At 32.2% G+C, this 13936-nt stretch overlaps 1 protein-coding gene across 1 annotated transcript; it reads left to right on the plus strand.

Annotated features, from left to right (window-relative positions):
* The first annotated feature begins 9101 nt into the window (after positions 1 to 9101).
* Positions 9102 to 11147, plus strand: LOC143052084 (uncharacterized). Its single transcript, XM_076225049.1, has 3 exons — positions 9102 to 9182; positions 10152 to 10865; positions 11133 to 11147. The coding sequence occupies exons 1-3, from the start codon at positions 9165 to 9167 to the stop codon at positions 11145 to 11147; spliced, it is 747 nt and encodes a 248-aa protein (XP_076081164.1). The 5' UTR covers positions 9102 to 9164.
* The last annotated feature ends 2789 nt before the right edge of the window (positions 11148 to 13936 follow it).

Below are 13936 nucleotides of genomic sequence, written 5' to 3' on the forward strand. Positions count from 1 at the left end.
ACGTCGTATATTGCTATCACGTTGGCGTCGTCGTCGTCGTCGTCCGAATACTTTTAGATTTCGTACTCTAACTTTAGTAAAAGTGAATAGAAATCTATGAAATTTTAACACAGGGTTTATGACCACAAAAGGAAGGTTGGGATTGATTTTGGGAGTTTTGGTCCCAAAATTTTAGGAATTAGGGGCCAAAAAGGGCCCAAATAAGCATTTTCTTGGTTTTCGCACTATAACTTTAGTTTAAGTTAATAGAAATCTATGAAATTTTGACACAAGGTTTATGACCACAAATGGAATTTTTGGTATTGATTTTGGGAGTTTAGGTCCGAACAGTTTAGGAATTGGGGGCCAAAAAGGGATCCAAATAAGCATTTTTCTTAGTTTTCGCACCATAACTTTAGTATAAGTGAATAGAAATCTATGATCCAAACAGTTTAGGAATAAAGGGCCCAAAGGGTCCAAATTTAAACTTTGTTTGATTTCATCAAAAATTGAATAATTGGAGTTATTTGATATGCCGAATCTAACTGTATGTAGATTCTTTATTTTTGGTCCCGTTTTCAAATTGGTCTACATTAAGGTCCATAGGGTCCAAAATTAAACTTAGTTTGATTTTAACAAAAATTGAATCCTTGAGGTTCTTTGATATGCTGAATCTAAAAATGTACTTAGATTTTTTATTATTGGCCCAGTTTTCAAGTTGGTCAAAATCGGGGTCCAAAATTAACTTTTGTTTTATTTCATCAAAAATTTAATAATTGGGGCTATTTGATATGCTGAATATAACTGTGTATGTAGATTTTTTATTTTTGGTCCCGTTTTCAAATTGGTCTACATTAAAGTCCAAAGGGTCCAAAATTAAACTTAGTTTGATTTTAACAAAAATTGAATCCGTGAGGTTCTTTGATATGCTGAATCTAAAAATGTACTTAGATTTTTTATTATTGGCCCAGTTTTCAAGTTGGTCCAAATCGGGGTCCAAAATTAAACTTTGTTTGATTTCATCAAAAATTGATTAATTGGGGTTCTTTGATATGCATAATCTAACTGTGTATGTATATTCTTAATTTTTGGTCCCGTTTTAAAATTGGTCGACATTAAAGTCCAAAGGGTCAAAAATTAAACTAAGTTTGATTTTAACAAAAATTGAATTATTGGGCCTCTTTGATATGCAGAATCTAAACATGTACTTAGATTTTTGATTATGGGCCCAGTTTTCAAGTTGGTCCAAATCAGGATCCAAAATTATTATATTAATTATTGTGCAATAGCAAGAAATTTTCAATTGCACAGTATTCAGCAATAGCAAGAAATCTTCAATTGTACAGTATTGTGCAATAGCAAATATTTTCAATAACACAGTATTGCACATTAGCAAGAAATATCTAATTACATAATATTGTGCAATAGCAAGAAATTCCAATTGGATTTCAATTGGAGTTATCTTTCTTTGTCCAGAATAGTAGTTGAATCAACTTTCAATCATTGTTTTATACAATATACAGTGTATATTCACTTTTACTACCAACTGATAGATTAAAACAATCTTTCCCATTCAGTGATAACAAGCACTTTTTTTACATTTTAATATTTTATGATGTATTTAAATGAGTAGTTATCGTTGCAAACTTCATTAGCAATTTGAATTGAGATTAGTTTTGAAAGGGGGATGTGAAAAAAAAATTGGGGCGTCAATTTTTTTCATTTCAGATTTCATAAATAAAAAGAAAATTTCTTCAAACATTTTTTTGAGAGGATTAATTTTCAACAGCATAGTGAATTGCTCAAAGGCAACAAATTTTGTTAAGTTCATTAGACCACATTCATTCTGTGTCAGAAACCTATGCTGTGTCAAGTATTTAATCACAATCCAAATTTAGAGCTGAATCCAGCTTGAATGTTGTGTCCATACTCGCCCCAACCGTTCAGGGTTCAATCTCTGCGGTCGTATAAAGCTGCGCCCTGCGGAGCATCTGGTTGGTAATTATCTTGAATAATATTATATATAAAGATAAACTGTAAACAGCAAAAATGATCAGCAAAGTAAGATCTACAAATAAGTAAATATGACCAAAATTATCAATTGACCCCTTAAGGGGTTATTGTCCTTTAATGACAATTTTTCACAATTTGTTCATCATATTTGCTGACTTTAAAAAATCTTCTCCTCTAAAACTTCTCAACCAAATTCAACCAAACTTCAACTGGATGATCAGTAGGGTGTATTAAATAAAGTTTGTGTTTTATTTTTTATTTCGTCAAAACACATGACCGTCATGGCTAAAACTAGAACACAGGGTAAAATGCAGTTTTTTGCTTTTATCTCAAAAACTGCAGCATTTAGAGCAAATAAGACAAGAAGTTAAAGTATTTATCAGGTCAAGGTCTACCTGTCCTACAAATTTCAGTTGTAATGGTTTAAATGAAAGCTTGTCAGATTTGTGATTCAGAACACTAATAATAAACACATCTTACATCTATTTTGTTAAGAATAAACTGCATTTAAGACCCATTTTGGGGGTATTTGTCTGCGTACAGTGTCAGAAAAACACATTTCAAATGATTTTTTTGCGATTTTCTGATCGGCTTGATATCTGCAAAAGGGACTTTTTAAGAACGTTATATATTACTTTAACGAAAAATCGTAGCTTCTATATCATTGTATGTAACATATTATTTACAAACTAAATCGAATCTGCGTACAGGAGGTTCATGTCTTTCCTGTTACCGCTACTTAAATCAGCCGTTAAATTATTCTCCCTATGAATATTGAATCAGTCAGTGTTGATCTCAAAAGTACAAAGTAATCTTTACATTTAAAACGCCTCGTTTCTTGAACGACAGAGTAGAGAAAAGAAATTTCAAGACATTTAGTGAAAAAAATATAGCGTACTTTTTTTCATGTCTATGCTGTTACCACCAATTTTTATTAGATACACCAACAGTATACTTGTAAAAAGTGCAATAACGAGTTGGAAACCAAATTCACAATAGAAAAACTTAATCACTTCACCAAAGGGAGTAGTTATTTCACAACAGCAATCAAAAACGAAGAAATTTGTCTATCATGTTACTATGGTTGCTATGGTTACAGTAACAGGATAGACAATTGTAGACTAAAACGTCGTTAATTTTTTTATCTTAACATATAGGTGCAAAACGAATGAAATATTTCGTTGTTTGAAGTCATCTTAAGGTTATAACGTCTTAATATTCCCAATTAAGCATTCGCAGGTGCAATACTGATATCGGTAACAGGATAGACAAAAAGGTAACAGGATAGACTTTTATATAGTGATATATCATAAACGTACGTTCCTGTTACCAATGAAATATAGAGAAAAGTAAGCTAACTTATGATGGATTTACTTGATGTTGGGTTTATTTGAAAGGGTGAAAAAATGCCGAACAATATAAATTGCTATCTTAGACTTGCATTACTGGTGGTAATTTTTACAACCTTTGAAAACCAATTTTTAGAGGCATTTTTCAGTACAACCTGGAAAATTGGCAAATAATCTATCATATTACAGAATGAATATATATAGAAGTTTATTCTCTTGAAAACCATCTAATTGTCTACGTAAAACAAGCTTAACATTTTATCTAAACCTTTTCTTAATAACCCAAAATTTCTTTTGAAAATGGTAACAGGATAGACAAAATAATGTACCACCGATCAAAAAATGTTTCAATATATTCTTGTATGACATCATTAAGATTGCATCTTTTAATATGTTGTTCTTAAAGTACTGTTTGTTTTGATTTGCTTATGTAGAGGGTTGTTTGAATAAGTAACTTTTAATATTTTTTTCAATTTCAAAATTCGACATTTTTTGAAAATGACCCATATATATACTACAATGTACTACATTCAAGTCAAATGTTGTTGTTAAAATCTATTTTTTCACTCTTTTGGTCTTTCGGAAAATGTAGTTTGTGCTGTATTTAGACCCCTCTACAACCAAATTTGTTACTTGCACACATATAAAAATTAGAGTTTTTATATCAATAATTATAACATCTTGGATGTCAATGAAAGGCGTAGAAGAAAAAAATACAATAGCCTTTCAAGACGTCATAGATATTGTACTAATATAAACAGGTAAACCTACAGAAATGTAGTTTTTAATCAGGAATATGTTAGGGCTAAGCTTTTAGATACGCTTCTCTTTTTTTTGCATATTTAGACAGAAACATAAATTCAAGACTAAAAAAATAAACACTGATGTCTTCCATAGGTATTAGTTCTAACCTTTACACTCAAATTTCCAGACATATTGACATCATGAAAAAAAATTCCAGCATCTTCTTAGCAGTAAAATGATTTTAAATGCTAGAATTCCAGAAAATTTTGGCAATGGTGAAAATATTTCCATGGAACTTTTATTTCACAAATGATGTCTCTCATAAGGCTTATTTCTGGAATAGCATTGTTTTCTCAATAACAATACAATCACTAATCTGTCATTAATCAATCACTAATCCATCAGTAATCGGTCTTAAATCGATCAGTAATCAAATCGATCAAACTCCTGAGAGAGTTTGATCGATTACTGATCGATGACTTCAAGTCATCAATCGAGTACTGATCGAATCTGATTGATTAGTGTTCGATTACCGATCTGATCGATTAGTTAAGTCTGGATAATGATAAAATAAAATAGCTAAATCATCATGAAGAAAAAAAAAACGTCAAATATGTACATGCATTTTACAATTTGGTATAATTTAGGCACAACCGATTGCCAAGTTTAACAAAGAGCCAAAATTATTGATCTACAATTGAACTATAAAAAACAAACCAAAAATTGTTTTGTTTTTCCTGTATATATGTACATGTCTGTTTCCCTGTTTTCCATTCTCTACAAACCAATGTCTTCTCTTATTTTTCTTTTTGTTGCAATAAAGTCTACTAAAAAAAAAGAACTTAAGAAATCAAATGAAATAAGTTATATTTATTTCTAAAAAACTTAAAAACTGCCATATAGGCTTTAAAAGTCGATCCAAAAATTATAAATTTGTCCAACAGAGTATTTAATGACAATGAACTGAAATTGCTTAAAAGGGGTTTAAAATTTACACCAACTCCCTCTGTGGATCATGATGAACTTAAAGCAGACATGTTGAAATTTTGTCGAAGATTGAGACTCACTGAATATTTCGCGGATAAAGAAGTTGAGGAGGACGACTCGTTAGTAAGAAACAAATCTACCTTTATTCCAAATACCGGAAGAAACAAGTGTTTAGATGACTATATCGAAAATTTGTCCAACTACCCACTTACACCAATTAAAGTCAACCACAACTTAACTAAAGGCGAAAAGTCAGCACTCCAAAATCTAAGAAACGATAAAAGCATAGTAATTAAGCAGGCCGATAAAGGTGGGGCAATAGTAATAATGGATTCAGACTACTATAGAATTAAAGTTGAAGAACAACTCAATGATTCGACATTTTACTCAGAAATTCCTGATAATATAGATCATCTAGTCAAGAGAAGAATGAATACCGTACTGAACAAATACACAACGGCCACTACGGAAAAAGAGTATGATTACTTGAAAAATTTCGAAAGGAAAACGAGTAACTTTTATGGCCTTCCAAAAATCCATAAATCAAAGGAGATCCAATCGGCTATTAATTCTCAGCAAAACGAATACATAAAAGTGCAAAAACCGACGGATCTTAAACTTAGACCCATCATTGCAGGTCCAGCAAGTCCCACTCACAGATTAAGCAACTTTTTAGACATAATTTTGAAACCATTGTGTAAATATGTACCGAGCTATATAAGAGACGATATAGATTTTCTCTCACACCTGCCAAAAAATTTCGAAAGGAAAACGAGTAACTTTTATGGCCTTCCAAAAATCCATAAATCAAAGGAGATCCAATCGGCTATTAATTCTCAGCAAAACGAATACATAAAAGTGCAAAAACCGAAGCACCGGTTCACGCTCGTTTAGTAAGCTTCGATGTCACAAGCCTATATACGAACATTCCACACGATTTAGGAATAGAGGCAATACAATATTGGGTTGCAAAACATCGAGATGCAATACCAAATCGATTCACTGTTGACTTTATACTCGATTCTACTAAACTAATTCTTGAAAACAATTCTTTCTATTTCAATGGCAAGAAGTATTTGCAACATCGGGGGACAGCAATGGGAACAAAATTTGCACCAACCTATGCAACATTAGTCATGGGCTTCCTTGAACAAAGACTGTATCAAGAAGTTGAAAATAATTTTGGAGTTGAATTTGCAAGAGAATTCGAATTATCATGGAAAAGATACCTTGATGATTGCTTCATTATCTGGAACAAATCCGACGAAGAACTCCAACTATTTTCGGACATACTAAATAACCTTCATACCTCCATAAAATTTACGAAGGATGAAAATTTTAACCAATTACCGTTTCTAGACATTCTTGTTATTAAAGATGGCACTGAAATTAAAACCGATATTTTTTACAAAGGTACTGATACTCATCAGTATTTAGATTTTAATTCATGCCACCCATCTCATACCAAAAGGAATATCCCCTATTGTTTAGCAAGAAAAATATGTACAGTAGTCGAGGATGAACATTTGAGAGAAGACCGTCTAGAGGAACTACAATCATTTTTGATCAAGCAAAACTATCCAGAGACTTTAATAGAAAGGGGAATTCAAATGGCAAAACAGATCCCAACCAACCAACTACGCTCCACCTGCGAGGAGCAGAGTAATAACAACTATACAATACCGTTCGTTATTACACATAATCCCCGGAACTTTAAAATTATTCCCGTTGCAAAGGCAAATTTACCTATTCTTGATCAGGATGAAAAGATGCGCCGTTTAATTAATACAGAAACACTTCTACAAAGTAAACGGCAACCACAAAACCTTAAACGACTATTGACCCGAGCACGATTCGACCAACAAAGAACATTCAGTGTGTCAAAATGTCGAGATAGTCGTTGTGGAGCATGTCCGTATATCCATGTCGGCAAGGGAATGGACATACCTAATGGTCTATCACTTTTTACCAACGAAGACATTACCTGTAAATCCTAGAACTTAATTTATTGCATTAAATGTAATGGTTGCCAGGAAATTTATATCGGCCAAACAGGGAACAGTGTAACAGAAAGAGTGCGCATTCATAGACAACATATAAGGCAGCCACAATACAGAAAAATCCCCCTAAGCAAACATTTAGACGAATGTGGAGGGGGATTTTTTTAAAATATTCCCATTTTATAAAATGAATATGGGTTGTGACATTACACGAAAAGTAAAGGAAAAACATTTTATTTCAAAATTTAAATCACGATTGAATGCAAACTATGCATTTTCTATTGTGTAATAATGACGCTCCATACTTCTATATATAGACTAAGTGTAATACGATTTATCTCCCTTTATATACTCAACGACAACTATGACGTTACATACCTACCGTTACATAGTTACGTTAATCATGTATAGTTTCACCTGAAGATTGTTATTTAAACATGAAAGTACTAGTGAATTAAAACTTTTCATACCGGAAATGTTGGATTTTTTAGTAATCTATATATATTTCTATACACAAGAACATTTATTATAGTGATCTATATATAACAGTTTAGTTCTAAATACTTTAATTCGGAAACTGTTTAACCATGTATTTTCATCTGGTAAATATCCAATGCAGTGGTCATCAGTTTATTTATCTGCTGTTTTTAAGTCTGGTTATCCAAGTTAAACAGATAATTGTGGTGGCATTGCCATTAACTCTTGTGTTGGTAAATTGTTTAACTCTGTTTTGAATAACAGACTAGATAATGTTTTGGTAAAAGAATCAGTGATTTATCCATGTCAAATTGGATTTTCCAAAAAATGTAGACCATCTGATCATGTTTTTGTTTTAAAAACCATTATTGATAGATATATTTGTAAAAAGGGGGTAAACTATTTGCCTGTTTTGTAGATTTTAAACAGGCTTTTGATAAAGTGATCCATGAGGGTATGAGATATAAGCTTTTCTCTAATTCTATGGAAGTTTATCCCTTTCTGAACCCATTGTATAAAAAAAATAACGTGTGGTTGCTGGTGATCTCAAAAGATCATTAGATGATTTTAAGGGTCATGACGACCTTTTTAGCTAACTCGATGAATCAAAATATGATAACCGATGTTAATGAAATTGACAACTTCGTGCAATGTGAAAGGCACTCGAAGGGGATTTTCGGTTAACAAAAAAAGAAAATGTCTTTTTAATCATTAGAGAAACAGATTTTTACATAGTTAGTCGTGAATTATCGAATTTATCCAATCTTGATAATTTAAGTACCTCGATTGAAATACCAATTAATAGTTGAATTCATCTCTTGTTTTACAAGACTTTGCTCAATCAGTGATCTTGCGTTGATTGCTTGTTGTTTTATTTCACATGGAACTTCACCACTATCTTCAAGATGAACTGTCTTCCAAATATCCCCATTGCGATCTTTGATCTCATTGAATAGATTATTCAATTGAAGGGTTGTTGTTGGACATCCGATGTCATTGTATTCTTTAATTGACTTGTGAATTTTGTTTCCAGTGTTTTTCAATTGCCTGCAAAGTCTGATGGCAATACTTTGCCTCCCTGAAATAACAAAACAAGTACATGAGTATAAAAAAGCAAAAAATAATAAATTAATTAATTAAAAACATGAAATAAAAAGGGGATATTTATAATTATTATACCTTACATATAATACAATCAATTCTATTGGATAACACCTTATCACGTGATATGGAATAATTCATATAATTTTTAACCGGATTTTTGGGACAAAAATGTCGGTTATCGATTTGGGGATGAAACTTAGTACACATGTTCCTTATGATATAATCTTTCTAATTTTATTATATTATATGCCAAATTAGAGATTTTACCCCATTTTCACGGTCCACTGAACATAGAAAATGATAATGCAGATGGGGCGTCCGTGTACTTGGGACACATTCTTGTTCAACTTGTAAAAAACAGATTTATTTGACATATCCCCAAAAAGATAAAAAGGGGAGATACCAGATCAACATGAAGTTACACAAAATTTTTATTTTTCAGAGTGATGTAACAAAGACAAGAGGATTGAAGAATTTGAGTGAATGCAGTAGCATACTTTCTGAAAGTAGCATGGAATTTTTATCACAGGTATTATTTTGTATTTTCTTTTCTTTTCATAGTAAAACTAATGCTTGCTGCTTTACATTTGTAAGAATTCTATCCAAATTGATAGGAATTTTTCACATGTTTCAGCTATCAGACAGATTGTGAACTGTTATATCTTGTTAATCAACAGAGTTTATTGAATTATATAAGTTAACTTTTAATTTCCATAGACAAATGAACATAAAAGCATCAGATAAATGTTTCTCTATCAATATTATAAAATTTTATTTATTAAACGTTACAGCCCAACCCCACAAACTAGGATTTGCTTTTTTTTCAGAAAAGGGGAGGGGGAGGGGTTGAAGGGGTATATATTAATCATCCTGTCTTCTCCATTCGTTGGTCACAAATTATCTTCTAAACTCAACTGCTCTTAAAATGTAAAAGGTTTTCAATGCAACTTCACACAGTGTTAAACAGTGTTTCTACTTATATGAGGATGCACATGAAGAACTATATTACCATTAAGGGGAGATGATTGGAATTAACAGTTTGGTATTTTTTAGTGAAATATTAAGGTCATCAATGTTGGGCCAAATGCACAAATTATTTTGTCCGGTTCCAGTCAAAATCATTTAGGAATCTATACTTAGTAACAATTTAAATGTGAACAAGTACATAACATCAATTAGCCAAAATTATAGCAAAATTCTTGTTTGAATAAGAAATTTCTATGCAATAGGGAGAAACATGACTCCTAAGTTACATATAATTTCTCAAAGTCTTGGTACTTATTACATTTACTAGGCATTAAACAAGAAAATGGTAAAAAGATATAAAATAAAATGTACATAAAATTAGGTACTCAAAGGTTAACCATGCAGTGAAACAAAACTATGAAAATAACATGTTTTTTTTCAATTTAATAAGCATCAATCAAACCAAGTAAAAATTGCTTATGCTCCATCTTTAACTAACTTACTAAGTTTGTAAAATGAATATTTTTTTTAGGAATCATCCAGCAGTTTCCAGCTTATAAATGATTTCCACCATGTAAATGAATTTTTACAAGCAGTTGGGATGAGGTGTTTTTCAGAAGAAGAAAAGAGTTCCTGGAATATGTATTCAAAAAGTTCCAAATCTGTTTATTGCAATAGATTACTTGAGATAATGAAGAAAATTATTACAACTGTTTTTCCTCAAGATATAGAAGATGTCCTTCATTCAGTGACAAATTTATTGAGTTCTAATGACCAGGAACAGAAACCCCCAGTAATACCAACGGGTTCATTTGGCCCTTTAGTTGATTCGTTTAAAAAAGCTGAATCTTGGCGTCACAAAAGACAAATACTTTCATTCTTAACACAGACCATGTCATATAATCAAGTTTTTGAGATGCTTCCCGACGTCTCTGAGAATAAATACTATGCAGCAAAGAGCCATGCTACGATTGTTGGGCCAGGTCTACCACTAACTACATCTTCAACTAGGCAACGAATGGATCCTGTAAAGTTAGACAATTTCCTTGATTTTATCACTTCTTCACATGTTGTTCGTGATTTGCCATATGGAGAGAGAAAGATAAAAATGTCAGATGGATCTGTACATGAAATGCCAAATGTAGTACGTTGTATGGGTTCCAGTGATGTGATTCAACAGTATAAAGTCTATTGCTCTGAGAACAACTTATGTCCCTCAGGTAAAAAATTTAGAAAAACTTTATTGGTAATATTTGGTCAACTATAATAAGTCTATGGATCTCTATGAAATTGTACTACAATGCTCCATATAAAAAAAAGTTCTCATTAGATCTGTAGTTATGCGTTCGAAAACTTCATATAACACTTCGCGACCGAGTGTCGAAATATTCCTCTTAAAATTGTGGGATAATGTTTTCAACATATCCATGTATTTTTGGGCAATGTTCTCCGTGCTGTGACATTAGCATTTGTAATGAATTTTTATTGTGCGATACAACAATATTCTTTTCAGTATCATCAACAATGAAATCGTTAATTAAAATAAAAAAAGTGTATTGTCAGCCATGTTAGAGAGTTACTCGAGATCGAAAAATGCGTGCAAATGGAAAGCGCGCCTTTCATAATTTAGAATAGTATGATGTCATGGACCCGACTCGAAAGTTGCCAAAAAAAAACAACATCCAAACTATGCCTAAGTCTCCGGGTTTTTTTGTTCTCTAAACCAAGTATTGGTATCCACGGGGGAAATTTCCGCTGGTCTGTTTCCCACTGCCGTTCTTTTGCCGTTTAATTTGGTTCATTAAATCGTATTTCCTTGACAGAATCCAAACTAACTAGGGGAATGAAACTGTCTTCATTATCAATATCTGTGTCCCTGTTTGACCTCTCATCAGCTGTTATTTAACGATCGTCTACCACGGGATCTAGTGCTTAACAAGAATTTATTTAGTTCCCGATGCACTTTTACTGTTTTCTCTCAAAATCTCTTTTCATTTTGCACACCTTATCTAATTGATCAAGAGAAAAGATTTGCGTTTTGTTGCCATTGTCCGATACAGAAGCTGGAAATAATAGATACACCCTGAGCCTCGTTTTTAACTGATAAGAGAGATTTATTTTTTGACGGGTCTTGAAAACAGAAATTGTGAAACTCGTCTTTTATTGATTTTATACAGTATGACATGTCTATATATTCCTTGTATTTTATTTATCCCTCTTTGCCAAAATCTTTATCTCTAATTTTGTACGAAGATGCAGCGAGAGAAACACAGAAGCTACAATGTAGTAACCATGGAATACTTCAAAAAGAATGAAAAAAATTGTTATGTGGTATGAACTTTCTCATTATTGAAGACTGTACGGTGACCTATAGTTGTTTATTTGTCATTTTGGTCTCTAGTGGATAGTTGTCTCATTGGCAATCATACATATCTTCTTTTTTATAAGTAATATTTGGCCAAAAAAAAGAAATACCTCATGTATTTAATAGATCAGGAGTTTGTTCAGATGAGCTTCTAAATGTCAATATAGCCAAGTTTACAGAGAATGGCGACGATGTTGAAAACGCATTGTCGTCAGGTTCTTTTAAAGAAAATGTAAAACATCTGGGAGAGAATACATGCTAAAAAAGAATAAAAATACTAAAAATCTTCTTTGAACACCAACATTTGCCATGCACAGGTGTTAAAAACGTCAACACTACAGATAAAAATCAAACTAATTTCCCACTTGAGCTCATCAATATTAATCTCTTATGAGGGAGGGTAGCAAAATCCTTGGCTTTAAGGCAGCAACCATTTGATTTTCTGGGGGGGGGGGGGGGAGGGGGGGGGGTGCTATGGTTTTTTTTTCTGTACACACTTTTTTTCGCAACAAGTCGAAAACAATTTTTTTTCTTTCAATTTTAGCATTACATATAGTGGCAGCTGAGGGACTAGGTTATGAACTGACTTTTTCTGTATTGGTCCTGTTATAGAATCGTGCGATTCGTGGTTAGTTGTGTTTGGATTGGAGACTCCATGCATTGGAGCACTTAACAAATACTTTAATTAGTAACAATTACAAACATGTAGCAGGATAAGCAGAAACAATAACTTTTTATTAAATGTATATATTGAAACATTGGACTTCTGATAAAAATAAAACAAAAATAAATGGCCTTCTTGAAACTTCAGAACATAAGAAAGGTTTTGTACCCCTTTACATTTCAGACAAAATCAATAAGAAGAATTTACAAGAAATGATGAGAAGCAGTTCCCACTGATGGTAGCTAAGTTCTGTATCTCAAAAAAGTCTGGGAAGGTAGTAGAAAAAGGTATGATAAAAAGAAATGCAGATTGAGTCGAAGAGCTTTCCACCCGTTCCATAGTTAACTTAAGTACATCATAGTACATTGATTATGTGTATGACTTATGAACTTGTATTGCTTTAGTCAAGAGAAATCATGAAAATAAATTCAGCAAAAATTTATGAATACGTTTGATATTTTATTTAAAGCATTTTGTAAATTAATTATTTTTCCCGTTTGACAGATCACTAACAGTTTTTGTTAATATAAACGACATGAATGTCAAAGGTCATTGTTCACTGGCTATCAGGGTGTAAATCAGTTTATTGGTTACCTAAAACAAATAATAATATAAGGGTGTGATATCTTTCAGCCTGTCATATTAATACTCTATCCAATGAATGTCATATAAATTTTCCACTGTCTGTGTCACTAATTTAACTACAAATATAAGTTTTAGAGAAATCTCCAAGCCTAGAAACAGCAAAAAAACAGAGAAGAAAACAGAGACAGCTGATAACCAAAAAATTTCTAAATTTGACACATTGAAGGAACAGGCTAAATTAATGCCATTTGCTCAAAATCAGGTAACTTTTTAGCTCAACTTTGGATGCGAAATATGGGCCCCTGTCCGAAAGAGAAATATTCTCTTTTTTTTCCCAATGTATAGCTAAAAACATTCAAAATTGTATATAGACAAGTCTAAGACATTGTTGCAAGTTTTTGTTGATATCTTAATGGGGTATTTTATTTACAAATGTCTTGAATTTTGTTAACAATTTATGCAATAATAACTTCCACTTTCTCAGAATGCAGAATTTTGGCCCTTTTCAAAAAAATTCTCGGGGACCCCACCTCCATATTGCACATGTCTGGTGCTGTGTGCCAACGGTATAAATGAACTCATATATTTAACCCCAATCAAACATTTCATGAAATTTAATTCCCAATTGCATGGGCCCTTGGCCTCTTCCCCTAAACACCTTTAATATCACTGATTTAAAAATGTGTTCATTGACTCGCCTGCA

Source organism: Mytilus galloprovincialis, chromosome 11, assembly GCF_965363235.1.
Source record: "Mytilus galloprovincialis chromosome 11, xbMytGall1.hap1.1, whole genome shotgun sequence".
NCBI lineage: Eukaryota > Metazoa > Mollusca > Bivalvia > Mytilida > Mytilidae > Mytilus > Mytilus galloprovincialis.